Source organism: Varanus komodoensis, unplaced genomic scaffold, assembly GCF_004798865.1.
Source record: "Varanus komodoensis strain SLA01 unplaced genomic scaffold, ASM479886v1 scaffold4, whole genome shotgun sequence".
Taxonomy (NCBI): domain Eukaryota; kingdom Metazoa; phylum Chordata; class Lepidosauria; order Squamata; family Varanidae; genus Varanus; species Varanus komodoensis.
In genome coordinates this window covers 42,361,031-42,381,959 of record NW_025335941.1, presented here as the reverse complement: position 1 = coordinate 42,381,959, position 20,929 = coordinate 42,361,031, and the positions used below count along the sequence as shown (strand labels likewise).

Here is a 20,929-nt window from a genome sequence, read left to right as displayed (position 1 = left end):
CCTGGTACTGGTTGATCCTGGTGATATGAGAGGTACAAAGCAGTACAGAAGAGGCCTCCTGTACCTTCAATAAGTAATAATATGGCTCTCTCGACACCTCTTGCCTGCCTTTCATAACATTTGTTAGTCACCGAGAGAGCCTCAGCTGTTAGGTTGTACAAAATGTAATAAATAAATAAATAAATAAATAAAACATCAACTCTGTAAGCATATGCTCTTTCTCATGTGTGCATTCTTGTGGCACGCAGACTTTATTTCCTTCATTTCAAACACTTCATTGGTTTCATTTGAAATATTCCCAGGATGCTTCTAGGGGCAAGATGACCTTGATGTTTGCCCCCTGGTGATTTGTATAATGGAGTTTTCATGGATTGATTGGCTCATATTTACATGACTCATCCATAACTCAACAGATACACTAAGCCAGGCTTATTAGACTTGAGGACACATTTGGAAATTTGAAAAACCACTGAGGTACCACCACAGAATGGCTGCCATACAGTTGCATAAGGGCTGTGATAGGGGTCTGGCGAGTCAAAAGTGAGCTAAAGAGGTATGAAGGGATGAGGCAGAGAGAAAAAGTGAGGCCTGAAGCTGGGAGGGGAAAATAGCAAAATGGTAGAAGAAGCAAGACAGTAGAGGCTAGGATGGAAGCAGCTCTGATCTAACGATATGGGGAAATAGTGAGGTTAGAGGCTGGTCACAAGGGGAAAACAGCAAGGCAAAAGGGTGAAAGTGAGAGAAAGAACAAGACTAAAAAGCAAGAGAAAACAAGACTGTCCTGATGTTATTTAAAAAATGTTCTGAAGGGTACAGGGAATGTAAAGCTTTGTGGGACCCCTGGGTCAAGCTACCCCCCTCCAATTTGCCCTTCTATCATCCAGATAGTTTAAAATTACCAACACAAGGTTCCCAAGTGTTCCCCTATCCAGGCATTGCTCAGACCTAGACCTAGGGCTGAAGCCCCAGTGATATTTCTGCATTACGTGCCTTCAGTCCATTGTCAAATTAGTTCAGCCAAAACACAGAGTAAGATGGACCTAATCATATTAGTAAACAGATATGAGACATGAGCGTGCTGTCTTAAGGGAAACTCAACTGGAGGCTGGAGAGTTTATGTAACTACATGGACACCTTTTATAACTAGAATGAACTTAAGTGTTGAGACCTGTCCTGTAATAAACAGAACCAACAATGTTTTGTGATATCTATATCTATGCCATCTGTCTATTTATCTATGTGTTAAAATGATTAAGAACCCAATACTGTTATTCAAAGTTGATGATGGATTGATGTGCACTATATTGATGCGTTATCATGGAAAACTCTTCTTTATCATAGGAGAACCACATAGATCTTCTAAAGGCTCATATTATGTACTAATACTTTATACTAAACACTTTTCTTTCATTGACAACTGATTCATTTGTGATATTTATTGCACCTGATTTTGAAAAGAAAGATTGTTTCTTTTTCTACCTTGTTTCTTTCTAGAATTCATTGGTTGGTACCCTTAGATAACTGAATGAATAGTATTAAAATTACCAGAATTCTAAAATGTGTATCCAGCAAATGCTTTCCAATAAAAATCTTTCCAGATATTGTATGGTTCAAAGAAGTTTTAAAGAACTTTTCAACAACATCAAATATGGTAAAAGTTTCTATTTGTTAGTAAGTTCATATAAGAGCATCCTAAAACAAAGGCACACCGTGCTTATTAAGAACAGTGGTTTTCAAACAGTGTTCTGGGAAACCCTACAGTCCTTTGTAAGCTTACCAGGGCTTCTCCAATGATAAGATAAATAATTGGTGCCCAGATTCCCTGAAAGAAACTTGACTTTTACTACCCTGTGATGTATGGCCACAAGAATCCATTGGGCATTTTCCAGGTTGAACTCTATTTATGCAGAACAGTGGTGAGGCCTAACATTTGGCCAGTACTCTGCATATATATGTTTATGCAAGATTCCATGGTAGACCTGCAGGGATGCAAAATCACCAGGTACTGGTTGCACATTATGGTACCAGTGCATTTGTTATCAGCCATTATTTGTGCTTTGATTTCTCTCTTTTTTAAACGAACACCAGCATTGTGCATTATACTCTTGCCAGAATTTTCAGTGCCTTCCATTCATATTCTATACTGTTTTTCTTACTTGTAAGCAATGCATAAGAACAACGAACGCTAATTTTATTTTTGTTTCATTTTTTAGCAGGCATTCATATACATGACCGTGCGCTCAAAATTACACCCAGTATTTCAATATGCACAATTGCTCATGTTTAGCAGCATGAGATAAAATTTATATGACTAAATAAAAGGCTGCAGAATGACCAAACCATGCTAGTCAGTGCATGTACTAATTCAGTACATAATTGTACAGATTCTCTATAGGGGGAAACAAGCAGAAACAGGGTGGAGCAGGAGACCAGGCAAAGCCAATTAGAAGACAACTTACAAATGACAATGGAGAAATTCCCCAGCCCGGTTCCCCAACAGTGTTTTGGCTGTTCAATTAATGCGGAAAGGGTTCCCTGAAAGGAGAAAGTTCAAAAACCACTGCACTAGATAAAGCTACTTGCAAGGGTTCACTCTGGGCCACTATTAAACCTCAAGTATCCTTACCCTCTGTTTCCGCAGACTTCCAGGGCTGGTGGGAGATGGGCTTGGAGACTTCCCAGAACGGGGAGTAGAGAGCTGGCTACCAGGAGTTCCATTAACTAGAAGGACAATCAAACAAACAAACAAGCATGGCATCAGACCAGTGTGTCACTGGAATAAAACAACAAAATACAAGCGATGTAGCTCACTTTGTCCTGCCATTTCTTTTACTTTTACCACTGATATTCTTTGCTTTACTAATAAGCATTCAGTAAGGTTGCTCTCAAGCAACTGGTCTCTACAATGTGAATCTCTCAATACTGGCTTGCCTTACATTGTGCTTAAACAAGTGATCAACTAATTGGTATTCACTGTGTGGCCACAACGCTGATGAAATTAAAATTATTGCCTTCAACTGTGGACTGCTTGTGCATGCAAAAAGATGCTCAGCCATATGCCTTTTCTGCCTTAAGAGTTGCATAAAATTTCTTTCAATATTTTTGTGGAGTGGGAGGGACTGGCAGAGGGGATATGCACGATCCATTTGAAATTTACGACCACTGATATATGGAAAGAAAAGAAAAATCCATGTTGATGCTAATAGCTTGCCTGCTTGCAAAGACATCAACACAACACCTTTGACCCAAGCAGTAACTCAGAAGCAACTCTCATGGTCTCTGCCATTCCCAGCATTGCTTCCCATCAGTTACTCTTCTAAATAAGAATGGTAGTTCTTTTAAACTATTGATAGTTACAGGCATTTTTTGCATTTACATATAATCTGGTGCAAATTATAAGTAAAAACCTAACAACCATGGAAGGCATAGCATAGAGAAACTAAGAAAAGAGTACTAACAATCTACTGAAAGCAGAGGAAGGGGAAGGGGAAGGGGAAGGGGAAGGGGGGGGGGAGAGAGAGAGAGAGAGAGAGAGAGAGAGAGAGAGAGAGAGAGAGAGAGGCAGAAATGCTACAAAATAAAATGTCTTCTCAGACAGACCACTGCTAGGATACAATCCATATTCAACAGCCACAGGAAAAAGCAACAGCTCCCAGACATCCAAACTCTCTTGCATTAATATTAACATGTCAGGATAGCAATAAGGCATTTAACTTACCTTCTATGAGTTCTAACATGGACACAGACTTAGTTTTTAATCTGATAATGCCAAGCAGGAAAATGTTTGCCTTTGTACTACAGCCAGGCACTAGCAGAAATAGGAAGCGTTGGGATTACTTAAGGATAGCCAAAGCTGCTCACAGAGAAAGCTGAATGAGATGCAGGATTCATAAGCTGAAGGCTGCTCTGCGTAAGGCTGACGTCTTCCGAGCAGCAGTGGGAGGTGCAGGTGCTGTCTTAGGGGCTACATCAAAGGTGTCAATTAAGTACAATGCCGCGACTTCAGGATGCTGAGCAACTGCAGCCCCCACTCTGATCTACAAAGCCCCCAAAGCCTTAGCAATCTTATATGCTACTGCACACTGAATCATAACGAGGTGCCTTTGGGGGCAATATACCAAATGACTCATCTGAAAATCACAATGACAGTAACTCTTGTAAAACCTTAGCTGACTGGCAGTCTCACAACTGCTAAAGCCATCAGAGTAAACTGGAAAAGCTTTCTAGCGCTTTGTAGGGTGGGAAGGGCTTTACCTGTAGGCATGCTTCCTCTAAACAGTAATGACATTATAAAGTAAGCAGCTAATGATTACCATGCTGATGTGTGTTAAATTTATCTTTGAAAGCAATTCCCCACATCTTTTGCCTAATGATCAGGTAAAAGAAAGGTATGGGGTTAACAAATGATGGCAACTACAATTGTGGGGAAAGAGTTAACTCATTCTTGGGGAAGCCTATTGTTTTACAAGCACGTGTATCGCTCAAACAATCCTTTGAGTGAATTCACGCTAAGAACAAGGACTTGTGAATCAGAACTCATTCATCAACTGTATTAAATGTGGGCAACTGCTTGGACATGAATCACGTGTAACAGGCAACTTGGGTATCCTAGTAAAAAGTCATGGGGTTGTAGCAAACAGTACATTACTAAGGTGGTCAATCACTTGTCTTCTAAAAAATTCCACAAATTGAAACACATATAAGTTGCATGTGTGAAAGCACTATTATCTCTTTGAGATGCATGAATAAGATTATAATACTGATTTGCAGCCAAAACTGGCTTTCTTCCCACTCTTCTGTAAGGGCCAACAAATTCCAAAATAGTGATACCTTAGACTTCATACTGGGATTCAGAAGGGCATATTTCAAAGTGTATGTTTATATTCAAGTATTATCCTGACAATTTTGAGAAACAAGCAATGGCAATTGGCAACTGTACTGAGTGCATACTGTTTTTATCAACTGCTAATAACAGTGAGAACATTTTGTACTCTACACAACCTGCATGTTTTGTTGATATCGTTTATTTACCCAAACGGTTGCCAGACATAGCAGAGATGTAGGTTGGAGAGGACACTGGAGAGAACAAGCTACACTGTGTTTAGGAGCTTAACTTTATAAAAGCACAGAATAATCTTTATAAAACACAGAATATTCTTTGCAAAACAGAATAATCAAAATTAAGCACACAGCTAGCAACACCTCAAATGACATGTCCTATCTTCTTCTGGACTGACTGTGCTGCTGCTTTTGGCTTGGACCACCTCACAGTGGAGGCAGGTCCTTTCTTGTCAAATGCTGCTCATGCTGCTCAGCCTCTCCCATCTCAGTGTCACACCCCCACCAAAGCTGAGCATTGTGGCAAAGATGATGCAAGAAGGGCACCTGGTGGGGCTTTCCAGAGACCCACTGGAGGTGGCAGACACTCCTGCTTTGGGGCAGAGAAAGCAGCACCCTTTGCCAGTTCTCCTGCTCTGCTCCTTGCAGCAGGGAATTCATCCCACCTTAGGAGGGCTGCACACGTTGTTTGAAGACTAGGGAGAATTCTGATCATCCCCTTTCCTGCTAAAGATGACAATGTTTTCAAATTACTATCTCCTAAAATTTTCTAAATGCAAAATGGGACTCATTACTCAAACTCAATTGCTATTTGACACTCGCTGTTCTTGCACTACTAGAGTTTCCTTCCCTGCAGACCAGGTAATAGTGGTCTAGATTCAGCTAAAGGCTTGTGACTAAATCCCACTGAAAGCAGTAATTTATTTCATTGGTATTACTGGGACTTGGCACTTGGATCAAGGCCAGAATGTGGAAATTGGTGAAAAACAAGCATTACAGAATTGTCGCAGATTATACAGTACTGAATTTTGCATTTCAGCTCATCAACTGAAATAGCATATGCAAATCAGCTGAATAAGCCAGCATTTTTTAAAAATCTTGTTTAAAACTTATTCTGTATACTTTCCCATATTTAAATTTAATCATTAACCCAAATTGGTCCAGCGACAATCTGTCTCATGATCAATTAAACAAATTGATATTAGTTGCACTTTATGATGATACATATTGCATTGGGATTATTATTGAGGGTAATGCACAACATAGGTAAATATAAACTTAGTCAGAAGTGACCATAGCCTGGAGCTGCCACAAGAAGCAGCTGCTTGACAGTATATCCAGAGATACTGCCTTCACTACATTCTCTCTCTCTCTCTCTCTCTCTCTCTCTCTCTCTCTCTCTCTCTCTCTCTCTCTCTCTCTCCCCCACCCACCCACCCAAGGGCTGGATTCAGTTTCAAATACACTTTTTAGAGTTACTTTCCAAAGGCAGGCAGGGCCAAAGGCAAAATAGGGTACAGCCACTTGCAAAAGGAATGGGGCCAACACATCAAGACTGCCAGAGTATTTTAGCTTGAAATGACAGCGGCCAATAACTTAGGACTGCATCCTTCATGAACTGTAGGCAGCGGCCACATGGAAGAGCTCAAAAACTCCCAACTAAGGTGATGGAGGTGTGACCATCATTGGGGGAACAGTTTGGGGGTCAAGCTGCACCTGCATACACACAGAGTTGCAGCTCCAGTGATCCTACCATTGTATGCCCTGCAACCAGCATGGATGAGTAAGTGTGGTGGGAGACCAAGAAAACAGGTTGTTTTACTAAAAATTCAGGGAGGCATTTTAGGATGATATATATGAATATATGTGTTCCTAGAAAGCAGTGCAACTTGAAAACAAGATTATGAAGCATGAGGTTTATTTTGAAGAAAAGCTCTTAGCAGATCACCACCTGTCCTCACAGCATTAGTTATATTACAGAAGCATTGTTTTATGCTAACACAATATCATCAGTGTTAGCATAACACTGGAACAACAATGGGGACCAGTACTTAGTTTCACAATAGCTATGGAGGTAAATCAGGTTCCAATTTCCAGAGAATTTTATGCTGCTGTTTTTTCCATAATCCAAAACTACATAACAAAATGGAAGGGATGAAAATCCTGTAAGCAACTATATTAGATTATTATGATGCAATTTAGATTAAACACTAGATTATTGTGCTGCAATGCTGTTATTTGGCAATATTTTAATTTTCAAGAAATTATCTCAATAAAAATCCTGAATGGGGCATAAAGGAGAAAGAAGAGCAATTGTGAGCTGAGAGAGACAGTGGAGACGAGGAACTACTATTCCTCATATCTTGTTTTGGGGATAGAAAACAGAAAATAAAATTGGCACCTCTAGAGGGATAGGTGCTCTTTAGGCAGCCCACCAAATCTTCAGGGGCAATTCAGCACACCTGATATCCACAGGACTTTTGTTAAGGATGCCATCATTTCCCCTGGTTTCCTCCTGCCCTTTAACAAACCCCGCCAGGGTTTTCACTGGGCTCATGTTCTCTCCTGTGTACAATTCAAAGTGCTGGTGAATATCTTTAAACCTAGAATGGGCAATTTGCAAGGTCTGCAGGACCAAATTTAGCATTGGGTGGGTGAGCAGCCCCCCCCCACACACACACACAACACACACACATGCAGACTTGGTCCAGATCCAGACCAAGCCTTCCCCCTTTCTGCATCACATTCTGATGATCCCATCAGTGATACTGCTAGGCAAGGATGATGCTCTATATACACCCTTTGCTCAGTGCTCTCCCAAGTTCTTCTGGGAAATAGGAATATAAGGAAAGCTATCCTTGCACACCTGTTTTCCAGAAGAATCAGGCTTCTACCAGTCAGTCAACGAACGCAGATACTTGGTGGGCTCGTGGAAGCATGAGTCTGCTGGATGACAGGGTATGTAGGGACAACTGCCTGTCACTGTGGTAGCCAAAGCAGCATCATGTGCTTGTGGGAAGCGGGCCTGAGGGAAAGAGTACCTGAGACGGCTTGTATTGAAGACCTCTGAGGGCCACATATGCACACCTTCTTTAAATGGTGAGGGACCCAAGTTTTTATTCTTAAAAAAGTCCATCTTTTTTAATCTTATTTTCTAAACGCTTACAGATCAACAGCTTATTAATCTGCTTAGAATTTAGCCTCTAATTTAGCCTTAGACATCAGAATTTAGCCTTATGTCAGGTATACTGGTCTACAGTTTCCCAGATTGGGTTTTCTCCACCTTGTGAACATGGGCAACATTTGTTCACCTTCAGTCTTCCCCCACTTCCCCTGCACTCTAGGATTATAGCTCACATTTCTGAAATTACATCCAGAAATTCTTCCAGGATGCTATGGTGTAATTTACTGGGTAGTGGAGACTTGAACTCATGTCAAATAGCAACATATTCTCTATCTCTTCTAAGTTATCCTAGACTGCAAGCTGATTCTGTTGCATTTGTCTTCAGTTAAATATGTTTTACTCATGGGAAAAGTCTGAAACAAAATCAGACGTGTTTATTTAGGCCTTCCCTCCATCACCATCTTCAACATCTTCCTTAAGCAGCAGAGCCACCTCCTTCTTGTGCTTATTTATAGCCTTTTTGTTGTTTTTAGCATCCCTCAAAAACATTCTGTACCTGTGCCTTCTTGAAACACTTGGCTAGGGCTACTTGCTGATAATTTTCCTGTTTTATATGACTCTCCTTTGATCTCCTGTACAAGTCATTTTAAAATATTGGCTCATTAGAGAGTGCCTTGGGCAGCTACAAGCTTCCTTAGATGTTTCTGATTTTTACTTCTCACTGGGGTAGTCTGTGATTTTACCTTCAATATTTCATTTTTCAGAATCCGCCATTCCTCCTGATCTCCTTTTTCTACACAGAATGTTTAGCCATGGGATGTGACCATTGGGGAAATGTCAGACTTTACTCACTCTTGAGTATCACAAGCTTCTTTTTACTTAAGTAAATATTTCAAATAAATATACTTTAAATAATTAAATAATTATATGTAACAAAGAGGCACAGAAATTCAAGAGGAGAAACATTTTTCATCTTTTACTACTTTTTAAAAAGCTTTATCTGTTTAACTTGTGCATGTTAGATTCCTGTCAAAGGGACAAGAGAAAAAGAAAAGAAAATGCAGTTCTACTCATTCTATCAGAATTAGCAAATGTTGCATTTTTAGTTCAAGTTTGTTCTCAGAAGATTATGTTGCCACAGGCTGAAAAGTGGCTTGAGAAAGGATTTTCCAGAATTTTGCAAGGAGCTAAAAAAAAATGGTTCAAAATATACCTTTCAAAATCCAGATTATAGCTTTGTGCTTCCTCTAATTTTTTCTTCTACCATGACAGAGCATAGTTTAAATGTTTACTTCTGATTATGTTTAATAGTCAGTAGTAGGCAAGAAATAATTATTAACCTGATTTTTAAAAACTCGCATGCCTGTCCTTCTGAATCCCTTTTCTAGGTATATATGCTTAGCCAAAATAACTATTCATAATGATGTTAAAATGATGAATAAAGTACTTTGTTATCATCCTGAAGCATGAGTGTCTTAAGCAATTTCAGTTAAAATGACTACTACTACTACTATAGAATTATTTGAGGCAGGAATCCTATGGCCACTAGTCATTGCCCAGGGTGATGGGGAATTGCCCCATCAAGGCTGCAGGCATCACTCTAACCTTAGACAGGGGAGTCAGTGACCACTGTGACCTCAGAGAGGCAGGAAAGGGCACATTTTAATGGGTGGAGGGCAGGGGAGACTGGAGGAATCAGGATATGAGCTGTCCCGAGGCCTCTTCAGCCTGCTTCACTTCCTCTCCGAAGTACCAGGGCAGTTGGAGAGAGCCCCCTCTGTTCCTATAGCTTGGCACTGGCTGATCTCTATCTTCCAAATTCTGATCACTGAGAACACAAGCAATAATATCATGCCTTATTCTATTAGCTCTTTGCAATCTACTCAGACAACATTTGCTTTGGGTAGATTATTCTTGGGAGCTGCCCAGAGAACTTTGGCAGTTTGTCAGGATAGAAAGAATATAGATAGGATAGAATACATAAATAATATAAATAAATACAAATAACTATAAAAATAGAAGAAAGCAAACAGGAGAGTAAACAGGACTATGTCAGTGGAGTTTAGTAGGGACAGTAAAGGGGCGGGTCCCTAACTTTCTTCTTTTTTTACCCTTACTTTCCTCCTTTCCACTGTGTTTCCTTTCTTGTAACACACTCCTATTTACTGTGTTGTTAATCTTCAGGAAAGACAGGAGAAAGCACTGGTTGTCACAACAGGTCCAGCAAGCTAAAATCAAAAAGGTAGTAGAAAGAATGGACTGTGATGTGTCCCCCATGGTGGACCTGCAACATCTGTGTTGTGTTTGTTTTGTTGCCTTAGGTCAACATAGTCTACACATGCAAGCAAGTGCAAGCAAGTAGCTCTGTCAGAAGAACAGGTGAAAGCACTAGAGCAGTGAGTGTCTGCTCTTACAGTAATAAAAGATGAAAAGTTTTCAGGCAGAATGGTGGTACTGCAACAGCTAAGAGTAAGACAGAAACTAAAAGAGCAACAGAAAGCTGAGGCAGGAGAGGAGAATCCTGGAGAAAGGGAAAAGGAGAAGCAAGTTCCCTGGAAAAGGGGGAAATTTAGGTACTCTGCACCAGTGCCATAGCGGAACTTTCAGTTCCACAAGGATGAGACTGCAGGGCAGCCTACCATGGAAGAACTACAAGTCATCCTGTGCAACACTGAACAAGAGGCTAAAGTGGCAATGATACCAAGCCTCACAGGAACAAGAAAGGCAGCATGTTAGTTGTGGGAGATTCCCTGTTGTGTGGGATGGAAATACATTTCCGTTGGGAAGACCAATGGACTCATAGGGTATACTGTCTCCCTGGAGGACAGATTAGTGATATAACTGAAAGACTGCCAAGGCTCATACAGCCCACTGACACGTATCCCTTCCTTCTAATACATGTAGGAACAAACAACCCTGCCAAGCAGAGCTTTGAAGAAATCACATCAGACTTTGAAGCTTTATGAAGGAGAGTCAAGAACTTTGGGTCCTTGATAATTTTCCCTTCTTGGGAAAGGAGGCCTTTAAACTGAATCCTGCAGCGAAGGGAGAACGATACTTGGATGTAACAACAGACAAAGGTTTATGCACCACAACAGCAAAAGACACTCCATCAGCAGAAGAACTCTCAGAACCACCGTCTGCAGTCTTTGAGAAATTCTGGAGGATGGGTTAAGTGCCAGATGACTGAAGGAGGGCTAATGTTTCCCTATCTTCAAAAGAGGCAAAAAGGAGGTTCCTGAGAACTACAGACCAGTCAGTTTGATATCAATTCCTGGGAAAATTCTGAAACATTATAAAGCAGTCAGTCTGCAAACATCTTGAAAGCAATGCAGTGATCATGAGAAGTCAAAATGGAGTCCTCAAGAACAAATCATGCCAAACTAATCTGATTTCATTTTTTGACTGGGTAACCTCCCTGATGGACTGTGACAATACTGTGGACATAATCTATCTGGAATTCAGCAAAGCTTTTGACAAAGTACCCTATGACCTCCTGATTATCATACTAGCTAAAAGTCAACTAGATGGAACAGCTATCAGATAGATCTACAGTTAGCTACAGAATCAGACTCAAGGAGTACTCATCAATGACACCTTCTCAAACACGGGGGAGGTAACAAGCAGAGTTCAGTCCTGGATCTGGTGTTTTTCAAGAATTTTATTAATTATTTGGATGAGAAAGTGCAGGGAATGGTTATCAAATTTGCAAGTAACAAAACTGGGTGGGATAGCTAATAGTCTGAAAGACAGAAAGAAGATTCAAGGTGATCTTGATAGGTTAGAACACTGGGTTGAAAACCACACAAATGAATTTCAGTAGGGACAAATGCCAAGAAGTGTACCTAGGAAAAAGAAACCAAATTTATCATTACAAGATGGGAAATATTTGGCTCAACAATACTGCAAGTGAGAAGGATCTTGGAATTGGTGTAGATCACAAACTGAATGTGAATCAACAATGTGATGTAGTTGCAGAAAGGGAAAATTCTAGTTTAGGCTGCATTGACAGAAGTAGCACTTCCAAATCATGTGAAGTACTAGTTTCCCTTTAGTCAGCACTGGTTAGGCCTTATCCAGAGTACGGTGTTCAGTTCTGGCCACCACAGTTGCAGATAGGCTGGAAAGGGTTCAGAGGACAGCAACAGGGATGATCCAGGAACTGGAAACAAAGCCCCATGAGGAGAGATTGAAAGAACTGGGCATGTTTAACCTCAAGAAGAGAAGACTGAGGGGAGATATAATAGAACTCTTGAAAGGCTGTCACAAAGATGAGGGACAGGATCTTTTTTCAATCATCCCAGAATGCAGGACACAGAATAATCAGCTTAAGTTACAGGGAGCCAGATTCCAGCATGATATCAGGAAGAATTTCCTGACTGTTAGAACAGTATGTCAATGGAACCAATAACCCCAAGAGGTTGTGGGTTCTCTCACACTAGAGACATTCAAGATGCAACTGGACAGCCGTCCAAGAGGGATGGTTTCACTTAAGAGTCCTGCAGTGAGCAGTGGGTTGGATTCAACAGCCTTCTGGCCCCTTCCAACTCTACTATTCTCTGATTTATTTAAGTGTATATCAACAGCTTTACCTGAGCTGGTAGATGCTGGAGATTTGCTGCGTCTAGATGGACCTGGACTCTTGGTAGTGCTCCTCCGTGATGTCGAAGCTATTTTGGTATAGGAAGTGGATTTCACTACTCGACATTCTGAAAGACAAAGTAATTTGCACCAGTTTAAAAAATTGCAAACAGAATACATGTTATTTCCTTTACTATGATTTATGGGGGAAGTCCATACAATGTATCTCCTATGTTTCAGAAGGAAAATTAACACTTAAATAATGGCAACTCAACATCCTATAAATGTTGCAAGCAAGCATAGGGAAGTGGGTGCCTTCTAAATGTTTTAGCCTTGGTTAGTTGGCCAATGGTAAGAGATTAAGGAGTTACACTGCAAAACATTTGGAGGGCACCAGGTTGTCTACTCCTCTGCCTACATAACCTACTGATCCCCTCCCTTTCAATGCAGCTCATCACTCTTCACTATAATCATGTGTCAGTATAAGCAAGTGTGCCTTAAAGGATATAGCAGAAGTCTGTTTCTATATATCAAAAAGTGTTAACGTAACATAAGGCAACGCAAGTCTCTATCAAGGCAGTCATAAAAGGTTTTGAGGAGAGTGAAACAGTGTTCTCCCACTGCCCTCAACATAATCCTCTGGTGGGCTGCAGCTTCCCACAAAGCGCACAGAATCAATCATGCGGGCAGGTGGAGGTTGCTCGAGTGGTTCATAAGCAAGATCAGCAAAATCAATGAATGGCTGAAACTCTCTTGCCACTTTAGAATAAGTTCAGGTTGGGGCTTATATATGCCACACAGCACTGAATTATCACCACAAAATGGCTCTTAGACTATGTGTACCTGATAGCCTACAGATATAGTCACATAAATACTAAAATTATAGTTGACTTATCAGATAGAAGATTGATGTGTATTGGGGAAGATATGAATTGGGGAGGTGGATTAGGGTAAACTTTTAAAGGGGGAAAGTGTGGAAGATATATGGCAAAGGACGCAAGCTAGTCTGTGCGGCAGAATTGCTTAGTCAGGAAACCACTGGTCAAGTTCCAATTTGAACCCTTGACTCCATTTTGAATGCTATTTCCTTCCTAACTCCAAAAGCCTGGCACTATTTTCAGAACAACAGACCATTCCTTTAAAAAATCTCCTTCTTCTCCAAGCACTTCCAGAAAACCACAACCAGCAAAGAAAGAGTCTCTGAACATACACAGAACAGTTTGTTGAACCCAACCTAAAAACTAATTCAAAGAACTCTCCGTTTGAGTAACCCTGGACCCCACTGCTCTGGGAGAGCCCTTCTAGAACTGGGCAAGCCTCCTAGCTGTATGCAGCCCTTCTAGTTCACGATCCCTTCTCTCCTGAGACCACATCAGGGGATCAAGCACCACACCAGGCTCATCTGGCTACTGTCCCATGCCCTTCCTGGCACTTGCAGATGCTGGCTGTTCTCAGGGTCTCCTTGAACACCTGGAGACAGTGGCCTATGACTGCTCCACCTCCATATCTGGAGGCCCTGTTTTCCAGATCTCATCCTTCCCATCAAAAATGTCACCCTGGCCCTGAAACACTGCCTCTTTCATTCCCAACAGCACCAGCCTCTTCCTCCCCAATTGATCTTAGTTGCTCAACACTTTGCTTTGAGAAGAAAACCTGCTGGGGATGAACTTACTAAAACTCCCAGCTCCCAGTGCTGGATCAGGCAGCTCCTGGTCTGTTTGTCTGTTATTTCAGGCAGTATTTCTCTAATACTGTTGTATAATACTTCATCCTCACATGAATCAGGGCATGATCCTAATCAGATCAAGATATGGTTCTCTGTCTGCAGCTCTAAGTAAACATATATTAGGACTCAGTTATGCAAAAAAGTATTTAAACTGAAAAACAGGAATTCCTTTTTGCATTACAGGAATTGAATACCGTTCAGGTGAGGATACTCAGGATTGTCTAGAATTTATATAATAAAAGATACTGCTCCAAGAGCATTGTGGCTGCCTGCATCAACTTTCAGAGGTCCTGACTTCCCATAACCTGTTCTGTATTCTGTAGTGTCTGATGCCAAGCATTGATGGCTGGTTCCCAAAGGCTGTAAAATGCCTCTATTTTGCTAAGTGACTTGTTAAAAAATTACCTATAAAATGTTATGTGTATGACTCCAGGACACACATGAAGTATTTATAAAAAATAAAAGAAAGTAAAAATTGGATACTTCACTTTTATAGCAGTTCTACTAACAGATTCAGGGGGTTTGCAAATATGTAAAAGAAACAATCCAAAAACTAAGAGGACATACTTTCTACTTAAAACGTCTGAGATGCTGTAAAATGGTGGATGGAAAGAAGTAAATTGCTACAGTTATAAGGATCTTTTAATTAGCACATTAATCATAGAAGAACTTCAAATCGAAAGAATTTTCAAACACCTGCACTTTCACATCAGACAAATATTTGCATAGCAACTATGCAAAAGCTGGCAGACTTGGTGCATACTGTCCAAAAACTCCAGAAGGAAAACAATGTTCAGGAAATGGTACTTCTTTTCTAAATTTTCTGGACATGCATAAACAATGATGGTCAAGGGTGAATAAATGTAAACTATACTTTATAAGGGCATGCTTCAGAGAAATCTTTGAATCGGTCAGCGAAATAAATGTCAAGAATAGATGTTACAGAACAATTTGGAAGTGTTACTGTAACTGTACTTTGCTATAATCATTAGAGGCCAAGTGGCAGGTTGGGGCAATCTGCTTCAGACAGCATCAAAAAATGGGAATGGATGTAGGTGAGCACTGGTGTTCGAATGGGGATGCTGGATTTTAAAGGGGATTCAAGAGGAGATGGGGCTCCTTCCTTCCCATCTTCCTGCCTTCCTTTTACACATGTACACGGATCAGTCTTCCCCGTTCTCCTTTTAGCAACTCAGCAGTGCTAGTGATCCACACAGAATAGCAGAGGGCAACCTTGTTCCTAAGCCACACCATGGTTTGAATACTTAGGCTGAAGGTGGAAGAGAGGAATCTCTGTGTTATTCTGCCTTTTGATCAGAGACAACAGAGTTATTCCAGTGACAGGTGAGAAATGTTCAAGAAAATCTCTGACTCAGATGCAGAGGAAGAATTAGAATCTGCAGCTTAGATGCCAAGACCAGTGGGCCCAGTGGTAGTTGAGGGTCCTTCAGCTTCAGACACCGTGGGAAGGAAAGGTGAGCCTGCTAATGAGGAGGAGGAAGGATTGACCATCATGAAACCCAAGATCTGGCATCAGCTGAAGATGGCAGGCTAACTGAGGAGCATCCACTCCATGCGGTAGGCCCTGAGGCAAGATGATCTGCCTTTGAAGTGTCCAGGTAATCTGTACTTGGAAGTAGGTGGGGTATTCAGTTCTGGGTTGACTTCTTACCCATAAGTCAAGCTTCCTTAAGAGCTAGTATTCTAACTATATTTGCTTCTTTGTTATTGACTTCATTTAGACCTTAAAGCCAGTCAGATTGGCTTGCATTAACTTAACACAGCCTTTAGTTAGAAAGTCACTGTCTAGAGCTGCTTGGAAGGAGGTAGATAACGGCAGCCTTGGTACCTGAAAGGATGTGACTGAGGGTGCACCTGCAGGTGGGTGGCTTGTCCCTTACTCCTGACAGATGACTTCCAAGACTGCATCATTCCCTCCCAGTGCCCCAGCCCATTGCTGGCACATATCCACATGCCTGTGCAACAGAAACCCTCATTTTTTCATCCTCTGCATCAGCACCCTTTCTGCAATTGGCCGGGCACAGCTGCTGGCTGATGAGGGAAATCCCCCCCTCCCCGCTTCCTGTATCAGACAGCAAAAGGAAATTTTTTTTCTCAGCCTTTATGGATGCAGGAATGTTTCAAAGCTATTTTTATGGGGGGGATTGCAAAAGAGTGAAAGGCCATCTCCATACTACTTAGCTAATCTTGCCCTTATTTTCCTCTTGTCAATGTCCATGTAACTTAGACACTTCCCTCACTCTAAGGTAAGAGAACACATGGGAAGCTAACTGCAAACCTTGCCAGGGAATTTGAACACATTTGCCCTCCGTTCTACTGCTTTCTACAAGATTTGCACAAATTTGCCCTCTGTTTCACGCCTTTGTTATAAGATTTTCAGATTTCCCCTCCAGTGTACTGCTGTGCCATGAATTCTGCATGTATCCCCATGCTATGAATGGCCTGATCTATTTTGTCTTCCACTTTCAGTTCCCTTTATGCCTGCTAATTCTATCATTGTTTCCTCTCAGTTATATACAGTAGTTACAGACCAGTTTCAGGGATTAGGAAATGTACACTCATACGAAGACCAGGTGATGTTGTGCAAATTTCAAGGCTATGCAGTAAATGGAGCGGAGAGTTGCACAAATTTCTAGAGCACAGTCACTCCAGCAGTAATTGCTCTGAAAAGGAGTTGTGAGGAGAGGGGAACGTAGCACTCCATTTGCTGAAGTCATCTCCTTGCTGCAACTTGGACTGACATTTTCCAGTTTCCTTCCCCCTTCTGGCACTTCCCTGAACAGAACTGAGCAACTGGGCTGCCCAAACCAGCAGTGGTGCTCTGATCAACCACTCTGTCCACTTGAGCAGCTGCTGTCAGAGTTCAGGGAAGTGTCAGACACGGGAAGACACAGAGACATTTCAGTTCAAGGCATAATAGTTAGATGACATTGACAAGTAGGAGTTACTCCCCACCCACCCCAATTTGGTGCTCCTTTTCAGAGCAATTACTTCCCTTGTGTTTTAAAAAGCTTTTCAGTGCTTCTGAATTGTGTGCATGTATTTGCATTTTTAATAAGTATTTCCCCCTGATCCTTGTAGATTACAGCTTAGGATGTTTTCCAAAGCAGAGTAGGTAATATACAAGGGAATTGCCAAGGTGAACCTGAACACAACAGACAGTCATTTCTGTGCACATGCACAGTAGTGAAGGACTAGATTTTTTTTTTAGTTATGAACTATTTGCATATTTCCAAAGTGCGAGGAAAAATTCAGGGCACCAAGCTACAGTGCTTCCAAATACAGTCCTCTAGCTGCTTGGGACAAGCCACACTGCCAGGCCTGGGTGCTGGAGAAGCCACCCTGAGAACATTTCACCCTCAACAGCCCTATTGCAAGCTAAGTGGGTCTCAGGGTGACATGTGTGGATAAAAACAGGCTGAAACATCCCTGTCACATTAACACTCCATGGTAAAGCCAGCCGGCACTAACAAGGCTCTCAGCACACTGGGGCTTATTATGGTATGTAAATTCAGTCCGAGGCAGACCATTGGTCCATCTGAATCTGACAGACACTGTAGTCGACACCAACAGGCACTATAGTCACAAAAGGACATGGAGAAGTAGAATCAGTCCTGCTTTGAAACCTCACAAGAATGTAAGTCAGTACATACACCAGTAGCAATCTCTGGTCTTTGAGTACTTGTATATGCAGGCACGATAGCATTACTCATGTAGAAGAATATTATCACCTTGGGTCAATCCCTAAGTATGAAGGAGTTACAATGTTTTAAACAAAACATACCTAAGGATGTCACCCAAACAAACAAACTCAAAACAAATGAACTGAAAGAGCCAGTGGGAAGGGGAATGGAGTGGAAGATCTTGGAAAAGCAGAATGACGGCTGCTTCACACAGCCTTCAAAGGGCAGAGAGAATCATGGTATTGCCTAGATAGGCCTTTTATTAATTCAAATTGAGAAAGTGTTACAGGTCCCAAGGGATGAAAGTGGTAAATATGCGTAAAGAAAAATGCAAGAGCTTTATATAGGTAGGACTGGGCACCAGTGTGTCCACTCTTCCTTCAAAACAGCCCACTGAAGAATGAGCATCCTCAGTAAGCACAAGATGTTGACAGACTATCGGAAAAGGGAGTGGAAAAAGGAGTAGGGATGGAAATAGAATGGAATAACTGGAATGCCAAACAGAAGCTGTCCACAGTACAACATTTCTTAGCAGATGCCCACCAGTATGAAGCAAAGCTGCAGATGAATACAATGTTTTTAGCACAATCAACATGTACTTAGCTTTTTCTTTTACACTATCTGATTTTCTAAAGAATGTGGATGCAATAATGTCAGTAAAAAGAAATTATGGCTTATAGTAGTCATTGTACTTTGAAACACAATTTGAGACTCAAACTGTTTTCTGCACAGATTGTCTTGGGTAAAGGAAAGGTTGTGAATTTTGTGCGCTGATGTTAATTACACCATTCACTAACCTGCAAAATGGTTATTTTACGCTCAACAGTTTCTGAGAGGCTTTGGTCCTACTGCTTTCCTGCCAAATATATGAACGAGCCCTAGTTGAACTTCAACTCTAATTTATTAGATAACATGAGAAAGAGAAAAAGAGGCACCAGTGGATATTTTTCCTATTGAGAAATCCTTACCACCTAGAGTACCACATTTGGTCCAAACAAATGAGAACATGGGGTTGGATGAGCATGGGAGCTTGATATTGCAACTTTGTAGGAACAGACTTCTGTCACAGACCTCTGACAAGATCACATATATCAGAAAATGTCACACTTTTGCTCCCTTGGCCAGCTTCCCGAATGGAAGGAAGAAGGAGCTGTAATATTCATGAGTTATCCTATTATTGCATTCATACCCCACCTTTCTTCCTCTTGCACCACACCCAAGGTGGTTAATATGGTCTTCTCTTTTTATCACAGGAGGTTCAGAGTCAGTGAACAGGTTTGCATGATCGTGGGGCAGAAGGAATCCATCATGGTTTCTTTTCCCCACTGAGCAAATGCCAGTGCGTACTGAATGAGCCTATGGCTTCCAGTGTTGTCTGAACTCAGCAAAGTGCAAAGTAGCAGGACGGCTTTGTACCACCTCAGAACCAAGAACAAGCCAGTGGCTCTGGAGTGCTTCTCAAGCCACTCCCACTGTGTATCTTTCTTAATTCTGACAACATAGGAAGTCATGTGCCATGAAGGTAACCGAGCAACCTGCATGGTGTGTGACCATCACACTGGGGTCAGGGAAATCCAACTCCCATGATTGTGTGAACCTGGCCCATGACTAGCCCCAAGTCACTCAGTGATCTTCATGGCCAAGTAGGGACGAGAACCCTGATATCCAGAGTGCCAGTCCAACCCGCTGACCACTGCACTACAGCAGCTCTCTTTTCATTGAAGGGATTATAGTTCAGTGATAAAGCGCATGCCCTGCATGCCAAAGTTCCAGGTTCAATTCTAGCAACTCCAAGTAGCAGGTGATGGAAATGACCCCTGCCCGAGTCCCTGGAAATGTAGTCACCACAGTCACAGTAGACAACACACCTAGGCAACACATCTCTCAGAATCATTTCTATCAGATCTTACTTTGCTTTATATTACTTATGGAACTTCTTTTCCTCTTTTATATCTGTTTCCCTCATATCCTTCTTCAGCTCCAGTTCCAGCAAAGTTGTTCCTGGCTTTGATTCATTCTCTAATTTGGTGAAAACCATGACTTGGATTTGCAAACTACTTTGCTTCCTCAGCACACTTGCTTCTCCTGGAATAATTCTCTGTCAGTTCCTAACTAGTTTCTGCCTAGCTCTGTTTCTGATAAAACAGTTCACATGCCCAGTGTTGAGGGAAAGTGGAGGAAAGGTGCGCCATGAGAGAGATGTTGAACATCAGAGACAATAAGCTATGCAATATAGGAACACTGGAGGAGCCATACTGGATCTATAGTCCAGCAATCAATTTCCAACCAGCCGCCACAGATAACCCACAAGCAGAACATGAATACAACAGCACCCTCGCATCCAAGTCCCCCTGCGACTGATGTATCTTGGCATACTGTTTTTCGTACTGGAGACAGCATGCAGCAGTCAGGACTAATAGACATTAGGCCTAATATCCATAGGTAGCTTTCTCCTCTATGAACTTGTCCAATCCCCTTTTAAAGTCATCTAAAGTGGTGGCCATCATCACATCTTGCAGTAGTGCGTTCCATAGTTTAACCATGTGCTGTATGAAGAACAGCACTCAAAGTAAAGGGGATAGAGAGTCAACATCACAGCACAGAGAAGTGTGTGTGTGTGTTGAGAGGGGGGGTCCTATAAAATGCAAGAGAGAAATTTATCATTCAAAGGGATTTATGGAAAGAGCTAGAAACAATGAAGAGAACACAAACTAAGTGTTCTGTTGGACCAGCTGCATGATGTTATATAAAATAAAGTAAATTGCGAAATAGCAATGTTCCAAGTGGTTTCATAATGCTGACCTTGTAAAGCACATAAGTTTGAATGTGTAAAATCACTGAAGAATATTAGATACCATAATACTGGAATGAAGATGAAAAATACAGCAAAGACAACACATAGCCAAGATGCCAAGTGTATAATATCTTGTCAGAGTTGGCATAAAAATAATGAAA

General features: G+C 41.5%; 1 protein-coding gene across 5 annotated transcripts in view; it reads right to left on the bottom strand.

Annotated features, from left to right (window-relative positions):
- The window catches only part of DCLK1 (doublecortin like kinase 1), a 317,888-nt gene that overhangs the window by 75,865 nt on the left and 221,094 nt on the right, over positions 1–20,929 (bottom strand). For all 5 annotated transcript variants that reach the window (XM_044442668.1, XM_044442669.1, XM_044442665.1 and 2 more), the window contains exons 11-12: positions 12,556–12,672; positions 2,627–2,721 (exon numbers count right to left, since the gene is read on the bottom strand). In XM_044442668.1, coding sequence (XP_044298603.1) covers positions 2,627–2,721; positions 12,556–12,672 — 212 coding nt within the window. The remainder of the gene's footprint in view (positions 1–2,626; positions 2,722–12,555; positions 12,673–20,929) is intronic.